Raw genomic sequence first — 26,693 nt, 5'->3', positions numbered from 1 at the left:
TTCTGATATTAATGTTTTAATTAACAAACACTTCAGCCAAAATGTAAAGAGTCATTTGTTGCTTTTGTTTTCACAGACCCCTCCCAGAGCTACCAGGCAAGAAACCATTTTTCCAAGTTAATGACATCGAAAGTATAGAGAGAAGGCGCCAAGGTTTGCAGCAGTTTCTGGAGAAGTAAGTGCAGTGAGAGGATGTAATAACAATTGATTTAATCTGCGTTACTGAGGAGCCATTGTTAAGGGTTCATCCTTTGTTTATATTTCCAACTCTCTTTCTCTGTGCCAGATCACAGATTCTCCACACATCAATGCAGAATGATAGGCTAGTGGGCCACAGAGTGATTGGAGATCATTGCTGAGTTCAAACTTGATTACCACCCTCCCTCCCCATCACTCAAATGTGACAAGAGGGATTTGTGGATTCTGGTTGTGTGTGTATGTGTATGTGTATGTGTATGTGTATGTGTATGTGTATGTGTCTGTGTATGTGTATGTGTATGTGTATGTGTCTGTGTCTGTGTGTGTGTGTGTGTGTGAGAGAGAGAGAGATCAATCAGAGTCGTTATTGCCATTCTGGGTGAGATCTTCCAACTCTGCTTGGCTCAGGGATTGAGCCTGACATTTTATACAGCTGGTATTATTGTTGTCAGAGAGGGAGAATATACTCATTCCTTTACGTGCCCAAGAGTGGGCTGCAAATCCACTTATGGTTTTACCACTCCCCCCACCCCCCCCAGCCATCTTTAACATTTATATTAGCCATTTTCCAGCTACATTCAGTCCCTAGACTTGAAATGTTAATTCTGCTTTCTCGCCACAGATGCTGCCAGACCTGCTGAGTTTTTCCAGCAATTTCTGATTTTGTTTCTGATTTCCAGCATCCGTACTTCTTTTGGTTTCTTACTGATGGTACAGAGGTTGGTTTAATGACTGAAGACCGTGGATTAATAGATAATGTTTGAATCAAAACTAAAATGCTAGCAAATAAGTTAAGAGAGTTATATAGCACAGAAACTGATAGTTTAAGTGAGCTTTCCCTGATCATACTGAGTTAATGTGACATGAACATGCACTTAATACTTTATTTGGAGATTGAATTCCTGGAGTCCTGACCTACTATAAAGCTTTTGGCATTGACTCTGTCCCAAATCTACAGGGAAATTGCTATGAGCATGAATGGGGCCAATTTGGGGAGTTCCCTGGTTCTCTACTCTACTGGGAACCAAGAGTATTGGGAGGCTTTTGCACTGAGAGTCGCAGCCTTTGAAAAGATTGTTGACGTGGAATGCATTGCTCTGTCAGAATTGCATGCTGACCCAGATTTTCCAAGAGGAACTACTACTTCCCCACCCTCTCAACTTTTCCCTCCCCCCCCCCCCCCCCCCCCTCACCATCACTCTCTTCCCAGTTAATTCAGGGCACAACTTCTTGCTTGTATTACTGCATTAAACAATGTTAAATTTCAGAATACACCCCTGTAATTGTCCTGTTTCAGTACCAAGAAGCTGTGTAGCTATTTGATCTTTATTATTTATTTTGATTTCAGTAACAATTATTAAAATAACTAGAGCAGTCCGAAGTGAAGCTGATGTGAATTGTTTTCAGTTGTTTTATTTGCTGTTTGGGGCACCATCTAGTGGCAGGCTCTGGTAGCACAACCTAATGTTCCATAACCCCAGATTAGGCACAAGCTCTGGACCTAAACTTCGGGCTGAATCTTACCAGAAATATGTGTCTTATGATTCTGCTCCACAACCACCTGCTGAGGAAGCAGCACTTTGAAAGCTAGTGCTTCCAAGTAAACCAGTTAGACTATAACCTGGTGTTGTGTGATTTTTAATTTTGTCCACTCCAGTTCAACACCGACATCTCCAAATCATGATTACTAGAAATCTCTAAGTGTCATTTTTGTCGAGTTTCCTGGAGGGTTTCAATCCATGAGGGCTAGTGAATTTTCTCGTGCTATTGTCCCAAAATCTGCCTCACTAATTTCACACCATGTCTCATGGTACCCCTCTCATCCAGTGCTAGCCTTACACTCTCTCATGCTCTAGGTGGACGACCTTGCTACTGCCAGGCATCCTGGGATTCCGGGTGCTGGCCCATGCCTGAAAGGCCATTTTGCACCAGGACAAGCTGCCAGGCAATCCAGGAGTTTGCACATTCTCCCTCTGTTTGTGTGAGTTTCCTCCGGGTGCTCCAGGTTCCTCCCACAATCCAAAGATGTGCAGGTTGGGTGAATTGGTCATGTTAAATTGTTAGTTGTGAATGGGATGTGCAGGCTAGGCAGGTTAGTTATGGGAAATGCAGAGTTACATGGATCGGATAGGGTGTTTGACTCTGGGTGAGAGAGTTATAGAGATGTACAGCATGGAAATAGACCCTTTGGTCCAACCTGTCCATGCCGACCAGATATCCCAAACCAATCTAGTCCCACCTGCCAGCACCCGGCCCATATCTCTCCAAACCCTTCCTATTCATATACCCATCCAAAGGCGCTTTAGATGTTGCAATGTACCAGCCTCCACCACATCCTCTAGCAGCCCATTCCATACACGTACCACCCTCTGCGTGAAAAGGTTGCCCCTTAGGTCTCTTTTATATCTTTCCCTTCTCACCCTAAACCTCTGCCCTCTAGTTCTGGACTCCCTCACCCCAGGGAAAAGACCTTGTCTATTTATCTTATCCATGCCCCTCATAATTTTGTAAACCTCTATAAGGTCACCTCTCAGCCTCCGACGCTCCAGGGAAAACAGCCCCAGCCTGTTCAGCTTCTCCCTGTAGCTCAAATCCTCCAACCCTGACAAATTCCTTGTAAATCTTTTCTGAATCCTTTCAAGTTTCACAACATCTTTCCGATAGGAAGGAGACCAGAATTGCACGCCATATTCCAACAGTGGCCTAACCAATGCCCTGTACAGCTGCAACATGACCTCCCAACTCCTGTACTCAATACTCTGACCAATAAAAGAAAACATACCAAACGCTGCCTTCACTATCCTACCTACTTGTGACTCCACTTTCAAGGAGCTATGAAGCTGCACTGCAAGGTCTCTTTGTTCAGCAACACTCCCTCGGACCTTACCATTAAGTGTATAAGTCCTGCTAAGATTTGCTTTCCCAAAATGCAGCACCTCACATTTATCTGAATTAATCTCCATCTGCCACTTCTCAGCCCATTGGCCCATCTGATCCAGATCCTGTTGTAATCTGAGGTAACCCTCTTCGCTGTCCACTATACCTCCAATTTTGGTGTCATCTGCAAACTTACTAACTGTACCTCTTATGCTTGCATCCAAAACATTTATATCAATGACAAAAAGTAGAGGGCCCAGCACCGATCCTTGTGGCACTCCACTGGTCACAGGCCTCCAGTCTGAAAAACAACCCTCCACCACCACCCTCTGTCTCCTACCTTTGAGCCAGTTCTGTATCCAAATGGCTAGCTCTCCCTGTATTCCATAAGATCTAACCTTGTTAATCAGTCTCCCATGGGGAACCATGTCGAACTGAAGTCCATATAGATCACATCTACTGCTCTGCCCTAATCAATCCTCTTTGTTACTTCTTCAAAAAACTCAATCAAGTTTGTGAGACATGATTTCCCATGCACAAAGCCATGTTGACTATCCTGAATCAGTCCTTGCCTTTCCAAATACATGTACATTCTGTCCCTCAGGATTCCTTCCAACAACTTGCCCACCACCGAGGTCAGGCTCACCAATCTATAATTCCCTCTTTCCACACTGTAGGGATTCTATAAAGGGAAAATTGCCTCATGCATCATGGCCAGGGCCTTGTATTTTCTATGTTTCTATTCCAGGAGTCAGTGGCCCACAGTGGGGCTGAAAGAGTCCAGATGCCCGTCATTTTGCTGCTTACTCTCTACATGGAGAAGACCCTCTCCAAACCTGAGTGGCCACTGACAGTGTCCAGATTGCTTGACTGTTAACGGAACCCACCCAGACCCGTTCCCCTACACCTAACACTACGAGCAATTTAGCATGGCCAATTCACCTAACCTGCACATTTTTGGACTGTGGGAGGAAACCCACGCACACACGGGGAGAATGTGCAAACTCCACACAGTCAATCGCCTGAGGCTGGAATTGAACCTGGGTCTCTGGCGCTGTGAGGCAGCAGTGCTAACTGCTGTGCCACCGTGCCGCCCACAAATTGACTACAGGTTTCCTACATTACGACAATGAAAGTTCTTTATTGGTGTAAAGCATTTTGGCACATTCTTAGGAAAGTGGTACAGTAATGTAGATTAGTCTTCCTTTGCAATTATTTTGTATGAAGTGTGCCGTACATCACTGGAGTTGTGCACTGGAAATCAAACCCTGTTTTTCCCGTCATAAAAGTTAAAGTTTTAAAAGAATGCAGGATTTCCCAATTTACCTGTATTTCCGATCCAGATTGACAGAAAGCATAGACCAGTTTTTGTACATAACAAGAATTATTATTTATTACAAATAGATTGTAAATACAGGTAAATAATTATGAACCATTGATGTACAACTGTAACCCATTTATAAACTCTTCACACACTTTGTAGACAGACAAAAGAAAAGGTGTTATGGATAGTGTGAAAGTCTGGGAATGCAGAAGACAGAGGCTTGCTGATTGGAAACGCTGCTTCCCTATCATCCTTCTCCAAGTGTTCTCACTTATTTGCCTGAGGCACAGGGTGACTGTTTCCCACTTAAAAACTTGTCAATTAAAAGTCACAGCTTACAGCAACTGATGAGGGGAAATAACTGGCAATCTTCAGGCTTGAGATGCTTTTTACTGCAGATGACAAAACGGCTCCTTCCCTTCCAGAGGACCAGTGGCATCTGACCTGAAGGTTCACAACCTCGAGCTATTCTGTGACCTGGGAGCCAATCACAGAACTGTTGGCGAGTAAAAGACCCTTTGGCCTGACAACTAGTGATCAGTTATTGATGACAATGGGCTATTGTTGTGGCTGAAACTCCATTTGTCCACACCCATTGGCTCCAGCCTGTCTGCAAACTAGGATTCCACTACTGCTTGAACAGGCAACTGTGTAAGAAGCATTTACAATGAGTTTCAGGTATCTTACTTTTTTAAAAGTGCAGCAATCTTCCAACCATTCTTGGCTTTCAAATCAACTCTCTTCTCATTAAGTCCTCAATAACAAAATACAGTCTTTAAAAGTGTGAATGGAAGGGTTTCAGCTGAAGTTTGTGGTTTGGGACGTCCATTCCACTTGTGGTTTGTGAATGAAGAAGGATTAACAATGGAAGGTTTAGCACTGGATTCAGGATTCAGTGTTTGATTGCCTTGGCTTATTGTCCATTGTTTCTTTACCTGATGCCCACACGTGCACTTCCCAAACAGCTGTTGCTGATCAGGAACAGGAATCCTGTCTGATTTTACCCACCCCTCCCCCTCTGTCCCCTTCACCACCTCCTCCATCCCAGAAGTATAATACACTGTTCACTGGTTGAGTTTGACTAACACAGAACAGAACAGGAATTAGACTTGACTGGCTCAGTCTAATGTTTGCCATTGTGTACAAGGTAAAGAACAATAGACAGACATGCAACTGTACTTCAGGATGCCATCCTGGTTCATGATGTCTTCCTACCTTCTACTTATCTGCCCCTGTCAGTCAAACTAGTAACTTTTATTCACTATTAGCAAGTTTTGAGAAGATTTTATTCACTATTTCCAATATTTTATAAGCAACAAAGAAAAATATTCAAAGAAATTTTAATAATAAAAATACAGTTTCTGCATGGCTGTAATGTAGCATCTAATGTTTAATTTCTGGAGACCCCAGGACAATCCTAAAGGATTGACAACTCATAGCTGTGCTACTCCTGAGACCTGTGCCTGCCTCTCTGGAATATCCTCAAGTTCTTCAGGTACAATGAATTATTTTAAAGTGCAGTCTGCTGTTAGGTACTCAATAGGCAACCATTTTATGCACAGCAGGTTCTCACGTTCAGCGGTTAAATGGAAGGTAGTTGTATTCTTATTTTTTTGTGAGGATGGTTGATGGTTGAGTTATTTTATTGAATAACTCAAAAGGGCTTTTAATTCCACACACGCAGATGAAGTTTCAGGTTGAATAACGATGTGAAGTCCAGGATCTCCAACAGTACGGTGCTTCCTCAGTACTGAGTTGGAATATCAACCAGAGATTTTAAGCTCAAATCTTGGAGTGAGGCTTAAACCCTAAATGTTCTGACCACTGAGCAAGAATGCTACCAGTAGGAGACCATCTGCCAAAAGTACAATTTGGTGGTTTCACAAAAATTGGAGCAGCTCATCATATCGTCCATGGCGGATGTTAGCCTTGTTCAGGCTGTGAAGAGGCTGGGATACCTGTTAACCTCTGAGTCTAATCCATTGCTACAGATTGGGTCTGAAGATTGCCATTGATAACTTGTTCCTCAAGTGCACAGTCTGCTGGAAGCTGCTTCAGTTGTCAAACTGCTAGTGATTTTTAGCAGTAGGTGAATTCCTTTCACAGTGTACTCTGTACTTGACATTGTTGCCATAGGAATTGGGATAACTGGCATTTTGCCCAAAGATCAGGAGGGGGATGGGCATGCAGTGGTTGTGGGGTGAGGGGATATTCATGTGCGATTAGACGAATGAAACTAATGGTAAGACAAGGCAATCTGTTTTCAGAAGGAATGCGAAGGTGGGAAAATATAAAGATGCAGCCACAGGATATTTGACTGTAATCTACAACATTCAGCCATGCTCTGAAATAATTTGTTTTATAAATCCATGAGAGAGGAAGAAACCTTAAGCCTGGATCATTTTGAGTGGAACGTGTAACAGGAGCAAAAATAACTATCGAAAAGATCGAAATTTTATGAATAGCAACAAGAAAATAAGCCTAAAGAGACTGCAAAGGCCGGAGATCAGAACTAACAAAATCTAGGAAATACTCGTCAGATCTGAAAGCACAAAAGTTATCCTAGTTATTAGAATGAAAGCTTTTCACCAGAACCTGTTTCAGAAGCAAAACCATTGACTTCAAGTTCTCACAACATGTAATGCTAGCCCGAAGGCATCCAGTAAAAAATTCCTGGGATTCCAATTAATGTAATTAAAAGCTTAACTTGATAATCCCTTTCCAAGAAATCAGTGACCATGATTAGAAATCTGTCTCATGTGAAAGACCAAAAAATCTGAATGTTTCCTTTTGTTATAAAGGAGAGTTGACATAACCACCTGATGAAGGTGCAGCGCTCTGTGTTTCCAGTTACACCTGTTGGACTCTCACCTGGTGTTGTGTGATTTTTAACTTGGATTGGGCAGTTCACCTACTCCACACAGCCCCTAGGCCAATGAATTTTAGTCTCCTGTATTCAGCTGTATTTCTCTGATCCAAAGCAATAAAACATTGCTCACCTCTCTCTGCACACTCTTCACACTCTCTACACACTCTGTTTCCTAAGGTGAATGTCAGCCAGGCATGACTTAATCCAAATGTCAGCCAATTACTATTCTGTAACTAGCCACCAGGAGGAGGCATGGATAAGAAAAACAGCACTTTTGTAGCAGTTTTATCCACAAAATGTCCCAAAGTACTTTATATCCAATGAAGTCCTTTTGAAATGTAGTCACCGTTATAATGTAATGTATAATACATATCAGTCGATTTGCACACAACAGCCTCCCCTCTCCTCTTTTGCAGTGCCCATTAAAATCTAACTCTTTAGCCAAGGGTGAAATCTTACATGGTCTGAGCATTGTGGGCTGTGCAGAAGGTGAACAGGCTGGGGCTGATTTCCCTGGAGCTTCGGAGGCTGAGGGGTGACCTTATAGAAGTTTACAAAATTATGAGGGGCATGGATAGGATAAATAGACAAAGTCTTTTCTCTGGGGTCGGGGAGTCCAGAATTAGAGGGCGTAGGTTTAGGGTGAGAGGGGAAAGATATAAAAGAGACCTAAGGGGCAACTTTTTCACGCAGAGGGTAGTACGTGTATGGAATGAGCTGCCAGAGGATGTGGTGGAGGCTGGTACAATTGCAACATTTAAGAGGCCTTTGGATGGGTATATGATTAGGAAGGGTTTGGAGGGATATGGGTCGGGTGCTGGTAGGTGGGACTAGATTGGGTTGAGATAACTGGTCAGCATGGACGCGTTGGACCGAAGGTTCTGTTTCCATGCTGTACATCTCTATGACTCTGTGTGTTGATGACAAATACAGTGAGACTCATCTCAAATTCAGTAGGAACTTGTAACATAATTTATGCTTTTCACAAGTGGCATGATGAGAATCTGGCTAGGCAGCAGTGAGATGCCGGTTGACAGGAATTAATTCTTTGTAAATGCATTGTTAATGGCACAACTTGCCTCAATAAGACTCAGCCTCCCATTTCACCAACTCACCAAATAAGCGAGATGTCTGAAAATCTTGACAGGAAACCAGACTGAGCACCTGGCAGATTCAGCTCACTGTCCGTTCCAAATTATCTCCATGTTTGAAAGCAAGAATCAAAACCTCAGGGCATTCTGCACTGGCACTGTCTGCATGTACCTCAAATGCACAGACATTTGCATCTTGCTTGTGCCAGCCTTTAAGACCACCCTTGACGTATCTCCGATCCACTCACTTTTGCACCTTGGGTAACACCAGCGTCTGTGTTTGCAAAGCTGTGGCAAGGACCCCTCGCACCCAGCCCCTGGACTGGATCACCACTGCTTCTCTGGACTGTTTGCTTGCTGTTCACTACTCAGTTCAGCAGGACCTCCTGGTCACTGCCTGCATTGCTGGGTGCTGATTTTTCATACCTACCATATCTGGACAAATGTCAGGAACCATGTCGAGTAGCTCCATACTGACAGTTCTTGTTCAGGTGGACAATGGACTTTCAAGATTGTGCAAGCCCAAGGGATGCCTGCGAATTCCAGGATATCCGCTGAGTGGCGAGTTGTTCCGGGAACAGCACGTGGTAGGATAAAGGGTAGAAATCAGACATGAGACACACCATAGGAATAGGGTAAATCGTTAATGATGCAGGTTTGGTAAGATACGATGGAAACACTCACTAGGTCTCGCAGCATGAAACCCTCCAAGAAACTTAACACAATTTGGACGTAGGGGAAAAAATGAAAGATTGTGCCTCAAGTATTTGATCATTTGTCTTGATATCTCCTTTTGTAGTTTTGTGCGAGAATTTGTTTGATAACATTCATCACATGACACTGGGTTATAGTCCAGCAGGTTTATTTCAAACTGCAAACTTTTGGAGCCCTGCTTCTTCCTCAGACAGCTAGTGAGAGAGAATACATCGGACGCAGAATTTATAAGACCAAAAGGTCATACAACTTATGTGAATGTATTGAACAAACATAGATGGCTATGAACTCTTTAATCAATAAGAATGGAGACACAAGATTTGATTGATCTCTCTTGCTGTGTGTCTCCCTTTCTCTCGCTCTGGCACACCCAACTACATTCTCTCTCTCTCTCTCTCACACTCTCACACACACACACACACACACACGTGCATATGTATAAATCTATGGGGTGAATTTGTATTTGTAGACTACAAATTCTATTTTGTTCAAAAAGTACACCAGCTGTAGGTAGTCAGTCAATGTGGCATTTTATAAATTGCTGCTTTGGAAATAAAACTAGTCTGACTCCAAGTTGAGACACAAACAGACTCGAACTAAAACCTCACACCTAAAATGCATTGTCTGACCTGAGATGTCATGTCTTTTATACTGATAAAACTTATCTTGGGCCAGTGACTTGAAAGAAGTTCTGTGATTTACATATTAATCAGTCAAAACCTGCATCTCCATTCTAACTGATTAAAGACTTTATAGCCATCTAGGTTTGTTCAATACATTTGCATCAGTTGTATGATCCTTTAATCTTTTAATTACAAATTCTGTGTCTGATGTATTCTCTCTCATTAGCTACCTGAGGAAAGAGTGAGAGCTCCAAAAGCTTTTGCAGTTTCAAATAAACCTATTGAACTATAACCCGGTGTCGTGTGATTTTTGACTTTATCCACCCCATCCAACACTGGTACCTCCATGCCATGGATGACATTCATGTGAAGCTTTCTCAGATGATGTTAAATATGCTGTATAAATGGAACTTGTTCTTGCAGACTATCACTATCCCTAATAGAGTCACAGAATTGCAAAATACAGAAGAAGACCATTCAGCCCAATGTGTGTGTGTCGCAAAAAACTATCCAAATAGTCCTACACCTTGCTCCTTCCCCTTAGCTCTGTAATTTTCTCCTCGTGAAGTGTCTACTCAAGACCTTTTTTGAAAGGTATTTCAACCTGCTTCCACCATGTTTTCAGGCAGTGCATTCCAGATTAATTTACTGCGTTTTAAAGAAGATTTCTCCTCATTTCCACTGTGGTTCTTTTGGCTATTTTAACGAAATGTGATCTGTTGTTGCCAACTAACCTGTTAGTAGAAATTGTTTCTCCTTTTTGAAGCCACTTATTGTCTGATCACCTCTGTTAAATCTTTCTTTAAGTCTGTTGCTTTACAGCAAACAATCCCAATTTCTCTAGTCTGTTCCTATCTGCAGCTCATCCTATAGCTCATCCCTCCACATACTGGGGTACGGATATAAATGGGGAAAGTTTTTACTGTAGAATGGAACCTTGAGGAAGCAGTTTCCCAGTTGGAATTTTTAGACAGCCCACTTGAAAACCAAACTGTTTGAAATGAATCCCAGCTACGGTATCTTTGCCTCATAACAAATAACATCATCCTCCTTTTCAAATAGCATTTCCATTTAAGACAACAACTCAAAAACATCTTTTAAGGATCCTGGGAAATATTTCCAATTGTTGTGAGAAAACCCCAGCTCCTGACAGGATGACCTAGAGAATGTTTACTCGGCTGTTAACTGCCGTTTGTGAATCCAACGCAATGATCTGCAACCAACACTGCTGCAACCGTGCAGCACTTGTGGTTTGTTACTTTGTCGTCCTTTCTTACTGACCTTTCCTAAGGCACGATTCAAAAGGCATAGACATTACTTTGCCCAAGACTGCAGCACCTCTTTTGATAATTCATTAAACCATGGCATATTCTGCCTTTTCACATAGATGTTAAATATCTCTCAGCACAATTTCAGAGAAGAACAAGAGAGTTGTCGCTAATGATCTTAATATTATTCATCCCTTAACCAACATCACATTAAAAACATTATCTTTTCATAATTATACTGGTACTTGTGGGATCTTGCTGTGCACAGGTTAAGTGCTGAATTTTCTACATTCCAGCAATGGTTGCTTCAAAAGTACTTCACTGGTTGTGAAGTGTTCTGGGATATCCTGAGGTGCTGAGACACTTATTCATTCTGTCTTTAACCTGTAAAGGGTCTTGTAGCTCTCAAATTTCTATCAAAGATTTGCCAATTGATCAAAGGCTGAGGAAACTGAAATAGACACATAAGCTGCTGAAAATAGTTATCTTCTAGCTTTTCTGTCCCATCATGTTTTACATCCTCATCTCGACCAAATAGTGACTCTATGCCATTTGGAATTGGGAAGAGGGTTGCTGCGGAGGTGAACATGTTGATTTGGAGTTGAGTTGGCTCCAGGTTGATCTAGCAGGTGGCAGCTTAGACACCTGGGTGCTTTGAGCCAAGCAGTCACCTTGTGAAATGTTTACAGGGCTATGGGAAACACCAGGAGAGTGGGCCAAGTTTGTACTTCTGTCAAAGAATTACCACAGATACGATGAGCTGAATAGCCTCGATTTGTGCTCAAATCTGTAAAAAAGACTGCAGTACTGCAGGGCACTACTGACGAATGCTTGTCTGCTTGGCTCAATAATTGGATCAGGACTTTGGTAGTGGAATGAAATCTTCCCATTGAATTCGATATAGACGTGCAAGTATTGGATAGTTCTAATATTTTGAGTTCAGGACTTAAGTGCAGAAGCTAGGAATCTGGACGTTTCTCCTTTGAGCAGAGAAACTTAAGGGGCTGATTAATAGAAATGTCCACAATTATGAAGGATTTCAATCAAGTAAGGCAGGTAAAATTGTTTCCACCAGTAGAAGGATTGATAACCAGAAGGCAGTGATTTTAAGGTGATTGGCAGACAAATCATTGGAGATGAGGGGGAATTGTTTCGCACGGTGAGTTGTTGTGATCTGGAACACAATGTCTGAAAGTGCAATGGAAACAGATTCCATACTACATCCAGACAGAGATCTGGAGAAGTACTCAAATCGAAAAGAAATCACAGAGCCATGAGAAAAGTGGAGGAATGAAATGAATTGGATGATGCTGGGCTGAATGGTATTCTATATCGCATCATTCTATGACTTTAAGTTGTTTGGTCATGCCTTTTTAACTCCAACGGTGGCACAGTGGTTAGCACTGCTGCCTCACAGCGCCAGAGACCCGGGTTCAATTCCCGACTCAGGGGACTGACTGTGTAGAGTTTGCACATTCTCCTCGTGTCTGCATGGGTTTCCTCCGGGTGCTCCGGTTTCCTCCCACAGTCCAAAGATGTGCGGGTCAGGTGAATTGGCCATGCTAAATTGCCCGTAGTGTTAGGTGAAGGGGTAAATGTAGGGGTATGGATGGGTTGCGCTTCGGCGGGTCGGTGTGGACTTGTTGGGCCGAAGGGCCTGTTTCTACACTGTAGGTAATCTAATCTAATCTATCTTGTCCCTAAACTGGTCCTAATGACAACATGTTCCCTGGAGTTCCACAGGTATGACATGTCTCTGTGGAAGATGGTTCTCCAAATCAGAAACCCTACCATTGTGGTTTGATTTTGAGGCTCTGCCATTCAGTGATGGATTTCTGTGTTAGATTTGAGATGGACAGATTGTTAATCAGTGAGGGAATCGGGAGTTTTGAGGAAGAAAAATGGAGTATCAGTTCAGCCATGAACTCATTGAATGACACAGCAGACTCAATGGGCTGAATAACCTATTTCTGCTCCTACATTTATAAATTCCCATCAAATTCCATCTTGCAGAGGTATCTGCTGGCATTAGTTTGCAAATTTTCATTTAGTTTACTGAGGAGTTTTTAAAACTTATTTCGTGAAACATGCAGGTCACTGGCAAGGCCAGCTTTTGTTACCTGTTTCTTAATGCCATTGAGCTGAATGACGTGCTTGGCCATTTGAGGGCATTTAAGAGTCAAACACACTACTGTGGGTCTGGAGTCACACGTAGACCAGGGTGGGTAAAGATGGCTGATTTTCTTCCCTACATGACAATGTAGAAGAGGTCCCTCAAGTCTGCATCGACAAAAATTACTCAAAATCTACACTAGTCTTGCTGTTTGTTATCTGTATCAATGATTTGGATGAAAATGTACAAGGCATGATTAGTAAGTTTTCAGATGACTCTAAAATAGGCGGTATCGTGGACAGCGAAGAAGGTTATCTGAAATTGCAGCAGGACCTTCATCAGCTGGAGAAGTGGGCTGAGAAATGGCAAATGGAGTTTAAAATAGATAAGTTTTGGAAAGCCACATCAAGATAGGAGTTTCATGGTGAATGGCAGGGCCTTAAAGAGTGTAGTGGAACAGAGGGACCTTGGGGTTCAGGTACACAGTTCTCTGAAAGTGGAGTCCCAGGTAGACAGGGCAGTGAAGAAGGCTTTTGGCAGATTGGCCTCCATCAGTCAGGGCATTGAGTATACAAGTTGGGAAGTTGTGTTGCAGTTATACAGGACATTGCTGAGGCTGCACTTTGCATATTGTGTTCAGTTTTGGTCACTTTGCTGTAAGAAGGATGTTGTTAAGTTGGAAGGTCTTCAGAAGAAATTTACAAGGATGTTGCCATGTCTCAATGGTCTGAGCTATAGGGAGAGGTTGTTCATCCTAGGACTTTTTTCTTCAGAGTGTAGGAGACTGAGGTGGGGGTGGGTGGGGTGGTCGTGTCTCATAAAAGTGTATGAGATCAAGAGAGGCATAGATAAGGGGAATGAACTCAGTTTTTTCCCAGGGTTGGGGAATCAAGGACTGGAGAGTATCAGTCTAAGATGAGAGGGGAACCTTTTTTTACACAGGGGGTGGTACACATATGGAATGAGCCAGCAGTGAAAGTGGTTGAGGCAGGTACATTAACAACATTTAAAAGATGTTTGGACAAATACATGGAAAGGAAAGGATTAGAAGGATGTGGGCCAAGTGCAGGGAAATGGGGTTAGTGTGGATGGACATTGTGGTTGGCATGGACCAGTTTGGGCCAAAGGGCCTGTCTCCATGCAGTAGGACTCTACGACTCCAGTCCCCCTTTCCAGCATTCAACCAGAAGAAAGATCAAACTATTCAGCAGAAGAGGCCATTCGGTCCCTGTGCCTATGCAGTCTCTTTAAAAGGGATTTATCCAATTCAGTTCACTGCCTGCTCTTTTCTCACCGATCTGTAATTTTTTTTTCATGTCTTAGTATTTGTCTTTTTTTCTATAAGTTTTTACAACAATTGATAGTTTAATGACCATCATTACTGAGACTACCTCATTTCTTAACCATTCAATACCTTTTGTCAAGGTGAGGAACTTTGAGAGTGATGGTGTCATTTGTTATGGAAGCTAAATTCCTGACTCAGTTTTTTTTTAAATGTTTCTCTCAATGAGTTCCTAATGGAGCTCACAATATAATTAGGCAAATCCTTTCTTAAGCAGGGTGGTAATATTGAGCAATTGGTTTGGACTGACTCAGTCCCATGCTATATTGAAGTATTTATCCTTTTAAATCAGCTCCGTCAGAGGGAGCTAACTGCCCACTATGTGGTTATGCAGATTTTCGGGATACTGCGGTAAAATCAAAACTAAACAATAGTTTCATAATAAACTGGTTGCTGCAGGGCATATCTATGCCTCATACACATGCTATTCATACTGACAGATTTCTGGAACTCTTCCCAGTAACAGTAACAGAGTGCTGAGTTCTCAGTTTCACTGTTGAGGAGCTGCTAGACAAAGCTGGAGAGCTGCTTCCTCTATAGAGAGGCAGCCAGTTCCACAGGCAGTGGCAGTAGGAGCGACCTGAGTTTATATCATCCTTTGCCATCTCTCATTGAAACAAAATGCAGCTGGACAAATCAAAAACTGCAGTAAGGAATAATTTGACAAGTGAAAAATATATTTATGTTTTTGGTTGAATTTTGGGATAATCAAGAACCTAAATATAGTGCAGTGAAGTTCCCTGAACTGTATAAAGGCCATAATTGGAATGGAACATAATGCCTCTCATTAGGGACAACTGATAGTCACAGGCCTCCAGTCTGAAAAGCAACCCTCTTTCACCTTTGAGCCAGTTCTGTATCCAAATAGTTCTCCCTGTGTTCATGAGATCTGACCCGGCTAACCAATCAACCATGAGAAATCTTGTTGAACGTCTTACTGAAATCCATATAGATCACGTCCACCATTCTGCCCTCATCAACCCGCTTTGTTAAAAAAGCTCTTCAAAAATTCTTCAAAAACTCAATCAAGTTAGTGAGACATGATGTCCCACGCACACACTTAAGGTTGGTTTTGTACAGTCCAACCATAAAAGGCCACTGTTCCAATTTCCTAGTGAATCCTCAAAATCCTTTAATATTCTTATAACTTGTAAAATCCTAGTATGTAATTTAGAGAAAAGATTAAAGGCATTCTTCCTTTCTTTAAACAAAAGCACAAAACAGTCAGGAGGTACAAATGTGTCATAAGAATTTACAATTTTTAACAGAAAACCAAGACTTCCTTGAATAAGTGCTTCAGATTCAGCTGAGCACATTAGTTTAAGTCAATTGTACAAGAAATACTGGGAAAGACTCCAGAGACTGAAGTGTAGTGCGGAGGAAGTGCTGCACTGTTGGATAGAGGAAACTGAAGCTCCTCTCCTCTCAGGTATTAGTAAAAGTTGCCTTTGCTTTATGTTGGAGAAGAGTATAGGAATTCTCTTGGTATCCTTACCTAACTCCACTAAAACAGATTATCCTCACTTAGTTGAAGAATGACATTAATATTGCTGGTTTTGGGAGCTTGCTGTGTGTAAAAAGTTGCTGCAATTCTTACATTATGATCGTGAATACACTTCAAAAACATTTTGTTTGCAAAATGCTTTAGCACATTGGGACAGCTTGAAATCAGGAAAGACGCTGTAAAATGCAAGTCTTTAAAGTTGCAGCAGTACTTAAAGCAGAGCAGAGTTATTGTCCTTGCTTATCATTCCTTGGGCATGGCAGCAGCTGGGAAGCTACACTTAATGTCTGCTTCCCAGGCTAAGGAAAGGCTCTTCCCTGGAATCGTTATCCACCAACCCCTGCTGGAAATATATGTCAGGAAATATGGGCTCCCTTGCTGTGACTGAATAGTCTACCATCATTGGTTCCTCAAGCTCATGCAATTCTGCACTGGCACAGCACTGTCAGGGTCACTGTGTCTCTCTGATTGCAACTCTGCACCACTACAGTACAACGGGAAGGTGTCGTAGATATTCATGAAATGTATGTAGTTGTATCAACTGCAGTGTGTTGAGTGTTGCATGCAAGCCTTTTTCTTCAATATACTCAATAACTCTCTGCCTTCTCATGTATCACATGTGAAAGAGGGAGGAGTTCTTTCTATGTTGCAAGGAGTATTAACAAAATACTAGGTTAAATAAATTGAAACTGCAAACGTTTTTTTTAAATATTGACATTGAATTATTCATCTATTTATCTGTCCAGCTTTCTAATTTGACCAATACCAAAGCCAAGTAGTTGCGTATACAACTAGAGTGGGCATTGCACTATGAAGCAGAATGTTGCTTGAGATATTTTAGGATGTTTCTGAGCAATCCGAAAAGGAGCACTAATAGTTGCAAGCCTTCTTTTCTTTAGAAGTATTGGTAAGTCTGTTACTGTCCCAGGAACAGGCTTGAAGGTTGAAAGAAGACAGCCTTATCAATATTGGGAGGAGGCAGTGGCCTACTGATATTTTCACTGGACAATTAATCCAAACACCCAGGTAATGTTCTGGGGATCAGGTTCAAATCCCACCATAAGGCCATGATCCCATTGTTGATTATTGTAAAATCCATCTAGATCATCAATGTCTTGTAGGGAAGGAAACTGCTATCCTTGGGGCAACTAGTGATGGACAGTAGATGTTAGCCAAGCTAACAACACCCTTATCGCATGAATTAATAAAAAGAAGGATAAGTCTATGCAATTCATTATCAATATTAACAACTTCTAAAAAGGGGAGTGTTTGATCAAATTACATTTTCTTTGCCTTGAATTTCTGTACATTGTGACTACAGGAAAACTCTGATGAGAAACTGGATTATGTTTTAGGATTCTAAAGTTTTGCCTGTAGATAAGTTTCCTTTTATTTTCTTTCTTGCTAATAACAAGCAATTTTTTTTTGAAATGGGGAAAAGTCTGAATCAGGACAAGTTACAATCGGTAAACCTCTAACTCTTTTGCTGCTGTGCCCTGTTGGCCCTGCCAGATGCCCACTTGGAATAAGCAGCTATAAAGTTGAACTCCTTGATAGGAGGACCATGGATGGAGATCTTGATCAGGTTCTCCAATGACTTGCTGGTCAGTGAGTTCCCAAGTTTGGTCCTCAACATGTGTTGTCTACAGAATGTCTCCACAAGACCTGCAGTTGAAATCGGCAAAACCAAATACCGTTCTGCCAGTGAACTGACAACAGGAAACATCAGTTTCTGCTTGAGTGCAAGTTCACATACATCCTTGGAGCTAGTGAGTGCATGCACACCTGGCTGGGACTCTACAAAGTTCATGAAGCTGACAAGCTCCTGTTTGCAGCTCATTTCAAACTCATCTTTGTCACTCTCGTCAGAAAGCGAAGACATGTAATCCGTCACTGTTTGGATGTGTCTATTCTTTGAGTCTGAGGCATGGGCAGGATCAAATATGGCAGTCATAGCTGTCATGGTGGCTGCATCCTTGGATTCTGAGAACCTGCCCTTCAGATCACGTGTGAGATTTTCAAGGAAAGTCCGACAGGTGCTTTCAGCCTCTGACTTCTGCTGGCGGCCTCCTTTTATCCGGTGATTCTGAAACATAAATGAGCTGTCAGAGAGGCTCTCCTCCCATATGTTGGGCGGCAATGCAGCCAAGAGGTGCTTAAGCATTTCGCCAGTGCTTTCAGCACTCAGCTTATTAATTGTGGTGACCGTTGATTTCAACAAGGGGTGCACAATTGAAAAGTCAACATTGGAGGTCTGGTAACTCTTACACAGAATGTACAACTGGTGGAGAATGTCAGCCAAAAAGTGACTACAGTGCAAGAATTTGTAGGTACACATGGTCTTTGCTAGCCTGACGCCTTGGGCTGACCGACTGTTCTGGAGCACTGAGACAAGGTGGCCAAAGTTGCGTATTACAGCTTCAATTGATGCTCTGACTGTAAGCCACCTGGATGGCAAGATATCCTTGAAAGGGCTGCTCTGTTTGTGTGTGTCTCTCAGTATTTTTTGTATGGCCTCGAGCCCGTCCCTGGGGAAGCTGACACAGTGTTTATAAACAGAATTGAGAGTTTGTTGGTACTTCACCAGGTAGGGGACAGTGTCTGCAGCAGACACAATGCTGAGAGCTAATCGATGAGAAATACAGCGGATGGATAAGAGACCGGGCACCTGTGCCTTTAACTGAGTGACCACACTGTTCTTGCATTCAGCTGTCATAGCAGCACCATCAATTGCAAATCCACACATCTGTTTCACGTCTAGATCCTTTTCTTTCAGCACGTTGACTAACTCTGCTGTGACCTTTTCGGCTGTGACCTCTTCCTGTAGTTTTTTGACTGCCAGGAAATACGTTTTGGGCTCATACCCTCCTGCAACATGTTCAATGATTTGGAGATACAGGTATAGGCATGGCTCAGTGAAACAGTCTTCAGACTCATCGATCAAAATACTGAAACAATTACTGGACCGTGCCCTCTTCAGGATTCCTTCATCTGTTACCTCAGCGATGGCTTGGTGGAATTCCTCAATTAACTTATCGTAGGAGTTGAGTTTGTCCAAGTGAAGTCCTCCCAGGTCCGTGATACCTTGAAGTATGCACAGCTCATTCAGTGCTTCTATTGAGGAGTTGGGGATCATCTCTTTGGCTGCAAAATAAACGTTTCGAAGAGCGCATATTGCAGCTAGCTCAGCCTTCCTAAAGCATTCCTCTTGGGTCTTGACTTCAGCTGTGTTCTTTTTGGTAGAGTGCAAGCCTCCTGTGCAGCTGTTCTCACCTGAAGTGTTGAGGAACAGAATGGAAAATACAAGTTAAACATTCATGCAGATTCTGCCACATGATGGGCTAAGGGTTTCATGTGTGCTGGGAGCTTTATCTGGACATGTTTGGTCCTGGACATTCACACTCCGTTATCAATACTGATGGTCATGCTTTCACTTTAAACAGGTGGTTATGAACATGTGTATAAAAATGACAGAAAGGAAAAGACCTATTTTATGCTGTTGTGATGCCCAATGCAGACACTTTCTACCCCAACATGTAATCCTCTGAAGATGATAAAGCCCAGGCACATTCCAGAAAAACAATCTAGAAAATTCTTTTCTGACCTCCCTTGTTTCCCTCCACCACAAATGTGGTCAAGGCTGACTTCACCTTCTGATGGTCACAGGTGAAAAGCTCTAGTATCAGGTTGCCAAACTTAGAATAGGATGAGCTCTCACTTGAAGGAATTCAGTATTCAGCTTTCACCATCACCAGTTCCTAATGTAACAAACCATTAATTTCAACTGTACAAGGTCTCTGAGGCTAGTAGGCTCCCTTAGTGTTCACTCATGCATTTAAGTAGCACGTTTCGGAAGCTGTGGCCCCAATATTGGCACACATCTGAATATATACACTTCTGGGAGGAGTCATTGCCTATTGAGTAGGAGTTGTCATATTTATGTCAGCCCACAGGGGTTAAGCTCAGTTATATCTACACTGCTGTGTGTGACTGAGATCAGTTAATACAGCACAGAGCATAAAAGACACCTGGACTCGAAGAAGCAGTGCTAGAACTTGGCTCATTTAAAGGAGTTTGTATTTAGACTTCAATGAGTGCAGAGATGACCATTAAGTCCAGCACTTTTATTTGATCTGATCTCTAGCCAAGAACAGGAGGAAACCATTCAGTCTGCTGCTGGTCACTCTTGAAAATTTAAATTGAATCTCAAAAGCCACAGCCTCTCTGGAGAGAATCCTTGAATTCCTGGCTCTTTTTTGTGTGAGAAAGTAGCTACTGATGTCACCCATGAACAACCCAATTTTCATTTTAAGGTTATGCCCCTTTAGTTTTGATCTCACACCAGAGGAATTAGTTTATTTGTATCCACCCTCTTGGAACATTTGTCATTTTAAAAGATTCAATTACAACGCTCCTCAACATTCTAAATTCAAGTGAATACAATTTAAGTTTACAGAGTTCCCTCATTACTCTTTTGAGTTCCAGTATTGTTCTGGTGAATCTGGCCTGTACTGTCTCTGAAGCCAACTGGTCCATTCTGAGAGGCAATGCTCAAAACTGATTCCAATACTCTGGAGAGGGTCTGTTCATGAATCTGTACAATAACTTTACTTTTCACTCCAGCCCCATTGACACAAAGACTAATACGCGTTAGCCTTTTGGGTTATGTTATATGCGTTAACTCAGCACAGATCAGAAATTGAACATTTCTTTTTTTATCATTCCCTAAATGTAGGTGATTCTGATGAGGCCACATTTATTACCCATTAAAAATCAATCACATAGTTTGGACTGGAATTAGGTGAAGGCCAGACTAGGTACAGGTTGCAGGTTATTTCCCTGAAGGATATTCGTGAACTAGTTGGATTTTTACAATGACCTGGCAGTTTTTCAGGTATAAGCCTATTAATGTCCAGATTGGGGCTGCCTTGTTCTGTTCCACGTGGACATTAGATATACAATGAAAGGTAGACTTTCCGTTCAGTAGTACACTTGTAATGGATGCTTGTTTCTCTTAAAAACTTTGACGCTTGAGATCAAACAGCACAGTGACAACGTGCATTTATAAAGGACTGCATAAAGTGAAATATCATAAACTTTACAGGGTTGTTGGAAAATGTGACATTGAGCTACATGCAGATATTTTAGGGAAGTGAACAAAAGCTTGGACAAAGTGAAAGATTTTAAGCAGCAACATAAAGATGTAGAGAGTGGAGTGGAAACATTTACAGAGGCAACTACAGAAGTATAGGGCACAATAGAATGCTGCAATGTGTACAAGCTGATCCATGGAAGAGTCATTGGATTGGAAACACTAACCCCATTTCTCTTTCCACAGATGCTGCCAGACCTGCTGAGTTTCTCCAGCATTTGCTGCATTTTGCTTTCGCTGAAAATCAGTGACGCTCAAGGGGCCAGACTGAAGAATGTAGGAGAATCAGGAGGTTGTAGCTCTGAGAAATTTAGAGACCGAAGGAGAAAGACCATTGAAGGATTTGAATATAAAGATGAGAATTTTAATGTTGAAGTTTTCTGAGCTCACATTTCAGCAAGTGCCATAATGTTAAAGGTTTAGATAGAGAGGAATTTCTTAAGTGTGTACAAGATAATTTTCTGATTCAGTATGTGGATGTACCTACTGGAGAAGGTGCAAAACTTGACCTACGCTTGGGAAATAAGGCAGGGCAGGTGACTGAGGTGTCAGTGGGGGAGCACTTTGGGGCCAGCAACCATAATTCTATTTGTTTTAAAATAGTGATGGAAAAGGATAGACCAGATCTAAAAGTTGAAATTCTAAATTGGAGAAAGGCCAATTTTGACGGTATTAGGCAAGAACTTTCGAAAGCTGATTGGAGGCAGATGTTCGCAGGTAAAGGTACGGCTGGAAAATGGGAAGCCTTCAGAAATGAGATAACATGAATCCAGAGAAAGTATATTCCTGTCAGGGTGAAAGGGAAGGCTGGTAGGTATAGGGAATGCTGGATGACTAAAGAAATTGAGGGTTTGGTTAAGGAAAAGAAAAAAGCATTTGTCAGTTATAGACAAGAGAGATCGACTGAATCCTTAGAAGAGTATAAAGAAAGTAGGAGTATATTTAAGAGGGAAATCAGGAAGGCAAAACAGGGACATGAGATAGCTTTGGCAAATAGAATTAAGGAGAATCCAAAGGGTTTTTACAAATATATTAAGGACAAAAGGATAACTAGGGAGAGAATAGGGGTCCTCAAAGATCAGCAAGGCGGCCTTTGTGTGGAGCCACAGAAAATGGGGGAGATACTAAATGAATATTTTGCATCAGTATTTACTGTGGAAAAGGATATGGGAGATATAGACTGTAGGGAAAGAGATGGTGACATCTTGCAAAATGTCCAGATTACAGAGGAGGAAGTGCTGGATAGAAACGGTTAAAGGTGGATAAATCCCCAGGACCTGATCAGGTGTACCTGAGAACTCTGTGGGAAGCTAGAGAAGTGATTGCTGGGCCTCTTGCTGAGGTATTTGTATCATCGGTAGTCACAGGTGAGGTGCCGGAAGACTGGAGGTTGGCAAACATGGTGCCACTGTCTAAGAAGGGCAGTAGAGACAAGCCAGGGAACTATAGACCGGTGAGCCTGACCTCGGTGGTGGGCAAGTTGTTGGAGGGAATCCTGAGGGACAGGATGTACATGTATTTGGAAAGGCAAGGACTGATTTGGGATAGTCAACATGGCTTTGTGCATGGGGAAATCATGTCTCACAAACTTGATTGAGTTTTTTGAAGAAGTAACAAAGAAGATTGATGAGGGCAGAGCAGTGGATGTGATCTATATGAACTTCAATAAGGCGTTCAACAAGGTTCCCCATGGGAGACTGATTAGCAAGGTTAGAACTCATGGAATACAGGGAGAACTAGCCATTTGGATACAGAACTGGCTCAAAGTAGAAGACAGTGTGGTGGCTGAGGGTTGTTTTTCAGACTGAAGGCCTGTGACCAGTGGAGTGCCACAAGGATTGGTGCTGGGTCCTCTACTTTTTGTCATTTACATAAATGATTTGGATTCAAGCATAAGAGGTACAGTTAGTGCGTTTGCAGATGACACCAAAATTGGAGGTGTAGTGGACAGTGAAGAGGATTACCTCAGATCACAACAGGCTCTGGACCAAATGGGCTGAAAAGTGGCAGATGGAGTTTAATTCAGATGAATGCAAAGTGCTGGATTTTGGGAAAGCAAATCTTAGCAGGACTTATACACTTAATGGTAAGGTCCCAGGGAGTGTTGCTAAACAAAGAGACCTTGGAGTGCAGGTTCATAGCTCCTTGAAAGTGGAGTTGCAGGTAGATAGGATAGTGAAGAAGGCGTTTGGTATGCTTTCCTTTATTGGTCAGAGTATTGCGTACAGGAGTTGGGAGATCATGTTGCGGCTGTACAGGACATTGGTTAGGCCACTGTTGGAATATTGCGTGCAGTTCTGGTCTCCTCCTATCGGAAAGATGTTGTGAAACTTGAAAGGGTTCCGAAAAGATTTACAAGGATGTTGCCAGGGTTGGAGGATCTGAGCTACATGGAGAGGCTGAACAGGCTGGGGCTGTTTTCCCTGGAGCGTCGGAGGCTGAGGGGTGACCTTACAGAGGTTTACAAAATTATGAGGGGCATGGATAGGATAAATAGACAAAGTATTTTCCCTGGGGTGAGGGAGTCCCGAACTAGAGGGCATAGGTTTAGGGTGAGAGGGGAAAGATATAAAAGAGACCTCAGGGCAACTTTTTCACGCAGAGGGTGGTACGTGTATGGAATGAGCTGCCAGAGAATGTGGTGGAGGCTGGTACAATTGCAACATTTAAGAGGCATTTGGATGGGTATATGAATAGGAAGGGTTTGGAGGGATATGGGCCGGGTGCTGGCAGGTGGGACTAGATTGCTTTGGGATATCTGGTCGGCATGGACGGGTTGGACCAAAGCGTCTGTTTCCATGCTATACATCTCTATAACTCTATGACTCTAAGTGTAGGTGAGCAAGCACAGTAGGTGATAAGTGAATGGGACTGATTTGTTATGGATATATACTGGTCTAATGCTGGCAGGAAATTCAGTCTCTAGTTGGGGGAGTGTCTTGTAGTTCATTAAAACTCATAAATGTACCTTTGCAAAACTGACTTCTGTTCTTGGACATGGCATCATCTCTGGCTTCCCTTCCATACTGGTTGTGAGAAAGTTCTGCTACTGGATTAAAAGAGTGTGAACCTTGGGGCTCACTGTATGAGCTTCGTGAGGGGAGCTGAGCCCCCAGCTGTTGAAGCACTTGCGCCAGTGTCTGCTTTCCTGAGAGAAAGAACAATGGAAGAAACGGGATTATTGTTTTGATCTCTCTTCACCACCAACTCCGCGGTGTCAGTTAACACTGAGGTATAGGTTGTGGGTATAGTCTGTCAGTGGAACTGGTCTTTGCCAGTGCACAGTGTTAACTATGGCTGAGGGGCAGCACCTTCATCTCTGAGCCAGAAGCCCTCTCCAGAGACTTGACGGAAATCATAGAACATCGAACCCTTACAGTGTGGAAGCCTGCCATTTGGCCCTTTTGGGTCCACACCCAACCTCCAAAGAGTAGCCACCCAGACCCACCCTATCCCTGTAACCCTGCATTTCCCATTGGCTAATCCACACAGCATGCATACCCCTAGATAATTTAGCTTGGCCAATCCACCCTAACCTGCACAGCTTTGGACTTTGGGAGGAAACCAGAGCACCTGGGGGAAACCACACAGTCATTTGGCGTGGGTGGAATCAAACCTGGGTCTCTGGTGCTGAAAGGCAGTAGTGCTAACCACTGAGCAAACATACCATCCAGAAGTACCAAGGCTCTAACTGCTGCCTATGGAGAATGTTAACAACTTCATGGCACTATCAGGTGCACCCCGGACTCTGTGGGAAGCTAGGGAAGTGATTGCTGGGCCTCTTACTGAGATATTTGGATCATCGAAAGTCACAGGTGAGGTGCCGGAAGAGGTTGGCTAATGTGGTGCCACTGGTGATAAGGACAAGCCAGGGAACTATAGACCAGTGAGCCTGATGTCGGTGGTGGGTGAGTTGTTGGAGGGAATCCTGAGGGAGAGGGTATACATGTATTTTGAATGGCAAGGACTGATTAGGGATATTCAACGTGGCTTTGTGCGTGGGAAATCATGTCTCACAAACTTGATTGAGTTATTTGAAGAAGTAACAGAGGATTGATGAGGGCAGAGCGGTGAACGTGATCTTTGCGGACTTCAGTAAGGCATTCAACAAAATTCCCCATGGGAGACTGATTAACAAGGTTAGATCTCATGGAATACAGGGAGAACTAGCCATTTAGATACAGAACTGGCTCAAAGGTAGGAGACAGAGAGTGGTGGTGGAGAGTTGTTTTTCAGACTGGAGGCCAGTGACCTTGTGGAGTGCCATAAGGATCGGTGCTGGGTCCACTGCTTTTCATCATTTACATAAATGCTTTGGATGTGAGCATAAGAGGTATAGTTAGTTAGTTTGCAGATGATACCAAAATTGGAGGTGAAATAGAGAGTGAAGAAGGTTACCTCAGATTCCAACAGGATCTTAATCAGATAGACCAATGGGCTGAGGAGTGGCAGATGGAGTTTAATTTAGATAAATGCGAGATGCTGCATTTTGGGAAAGCAAATTTTAGCAGGACTTATACACTTAATGGTAAGGTCCTGAGGAATGTTGTTGAACAAAGAGACCTTGGAGTGTAGGTTTAGTTCCTTGAAAGTGGAGTTGCAGGTAGATAGGATCGTGAAGGCAGCATTTGGTATGCTTTCCTTTATTGGTCAGAGTTTTGAATACAGGAGTTGGGAGGTCATGTTGCAGCTATACACGACATTGGTTAGGCCTCTGTTAGAGTATTGTGTGCAATTCTGGTCTCCTTCCTATAAGAAAGGTGTTGTACAACTTGAAAAGGGTTCAGAAAAGATTTACAAGGCTGTTGCCAGGGTTGGAGGATTTGAGCTATTGGGAGAAGTTGAATAGGCTAGGGCTGTTTTCCCTGGAGTATCAGAGGCTGAGGGGTGACCTTATAGAGACTTATAAAATTATGAGGGGCATAGTTAGGATAAATAGACAAAGTCGTTTCGTTGGGGTGAGGGAGTTCAGAACTAGAGTGCATAGGTTTAGGGTGAGAGGGAAAAGATATAAAAGAGACCTAAGGGGCAACTTTTTCACGCAGAGGGTGGCACGTGTTTGGAATGAGCTGCCAAAGGAAGTGGTGGAGGCTGATACAATTGCAATTAAAAGACATCTGGATGGGTATATGAATAGGAAGGGTTTGGAGGGATATGGGCTGGGTGCTGGCAGTTGGTACTAGATTGGGTTGGGATATCTCGTCGGCATGGACAGGTTGGACTAAGGGGTCTGTTTCCATGCCATACATCTCCAAGATTCTCTACGACTCTACAACACTACTTTGAAGAAGTACAAAGTTAAAAATCACACAACACCAGGTTATAGTCCAACAGATTTATTTGGAAGCACTAGCTTTTGGAGCGCCGCTCCTACGTCAGGTGGTAAGGAGCATCGCTCCAAAAGCTAGTGTGCTTCAAATTAAACCTGTTGGACTATAACCTGATATTGTGTGATTTTTAACTTGGTACACCCCAGTCCAACACCAGCATCTCCAAATCTTGAAGTACAAAAGTGTCCTTCTCATTGTTCTGCCCAATATTTATCCAATCAGCATTACAAAAAAGAGGCTTTCTAGTCAATTTTGATTTCTTGTTTGAGCTTATTGTGCACAAACTGA

The 26,693-nt window shown here is 42.7% G+C and overlaps 2 protein-coding genes across 4 annotated transcripts in view; one reads left to right on the top strand and one right to left on the bottom strand.

Moving 5' to 3' along the window:
* Positions 1-26,693, top strand: part of LOC132830911 (sorting nexin-11-like) — a 126,260-nt gene that overhangs the window by 32,770 nt on the left and 66,797 nt on the right. For all 3 annotated transcript variants that reach the window (XM_060848854.1, XM_060848856.1, XM_060848855.1), the window contains one exon: positions 77-175. In XM_060848854.1, the coding sequence (XP_060704837.1) occupies positions 77-175 (99 nt within the window). The remainder of the gene's footprint in view (positions 1-76; positions 176-26,693) is intronic.
* Positions 15,527-26,693, bottom strand: part of LOC132830910 (uncharacterized) — a 49,682-nt gene continuing 38,515 nt past the window's right edge. The window contains exons 7-8 of the mRNA XM_060848853.1: positions 24,044-24,223; positions 15,527-19,196 (exon numbers count right to left, since the gene is read on the bottom strand). Of these exons, the coding sequence (XP_060704836.1) occupies positions 17,398-19,196; positions 24,044-24,223 (1,979 nt within the window). The 3' untranslated portion in view covers positions 15,527-17,397. The remainder of the gene's footprint in view (positions 19,197-24,043; positions 24,224-26,693) is intronic.

The sequence above is a fragment of the Hemiscyllium ocellatum genome, chromosome 32 (genome assembly GCF_020745735.1).
Source record: "Hemiscyllium ocellatum isolate sHemOce1 chromosome 32, sHemOce1.pat.X.cur, whole genome shotgun sequence".
Taxonomy (NCBI): domain Eukaryota; kingdom Metazoa; phylum Chordata; class Chondrichthyes; order Orectolobiformes; family Hemiscylliidae; genus Hemiscyllium; species Hemiscyllium ocellatum.
Note: the sequence above shows the minus strand (reverse complement) of the source record. Positions and strands in the feature narration are given on the sequence as shown.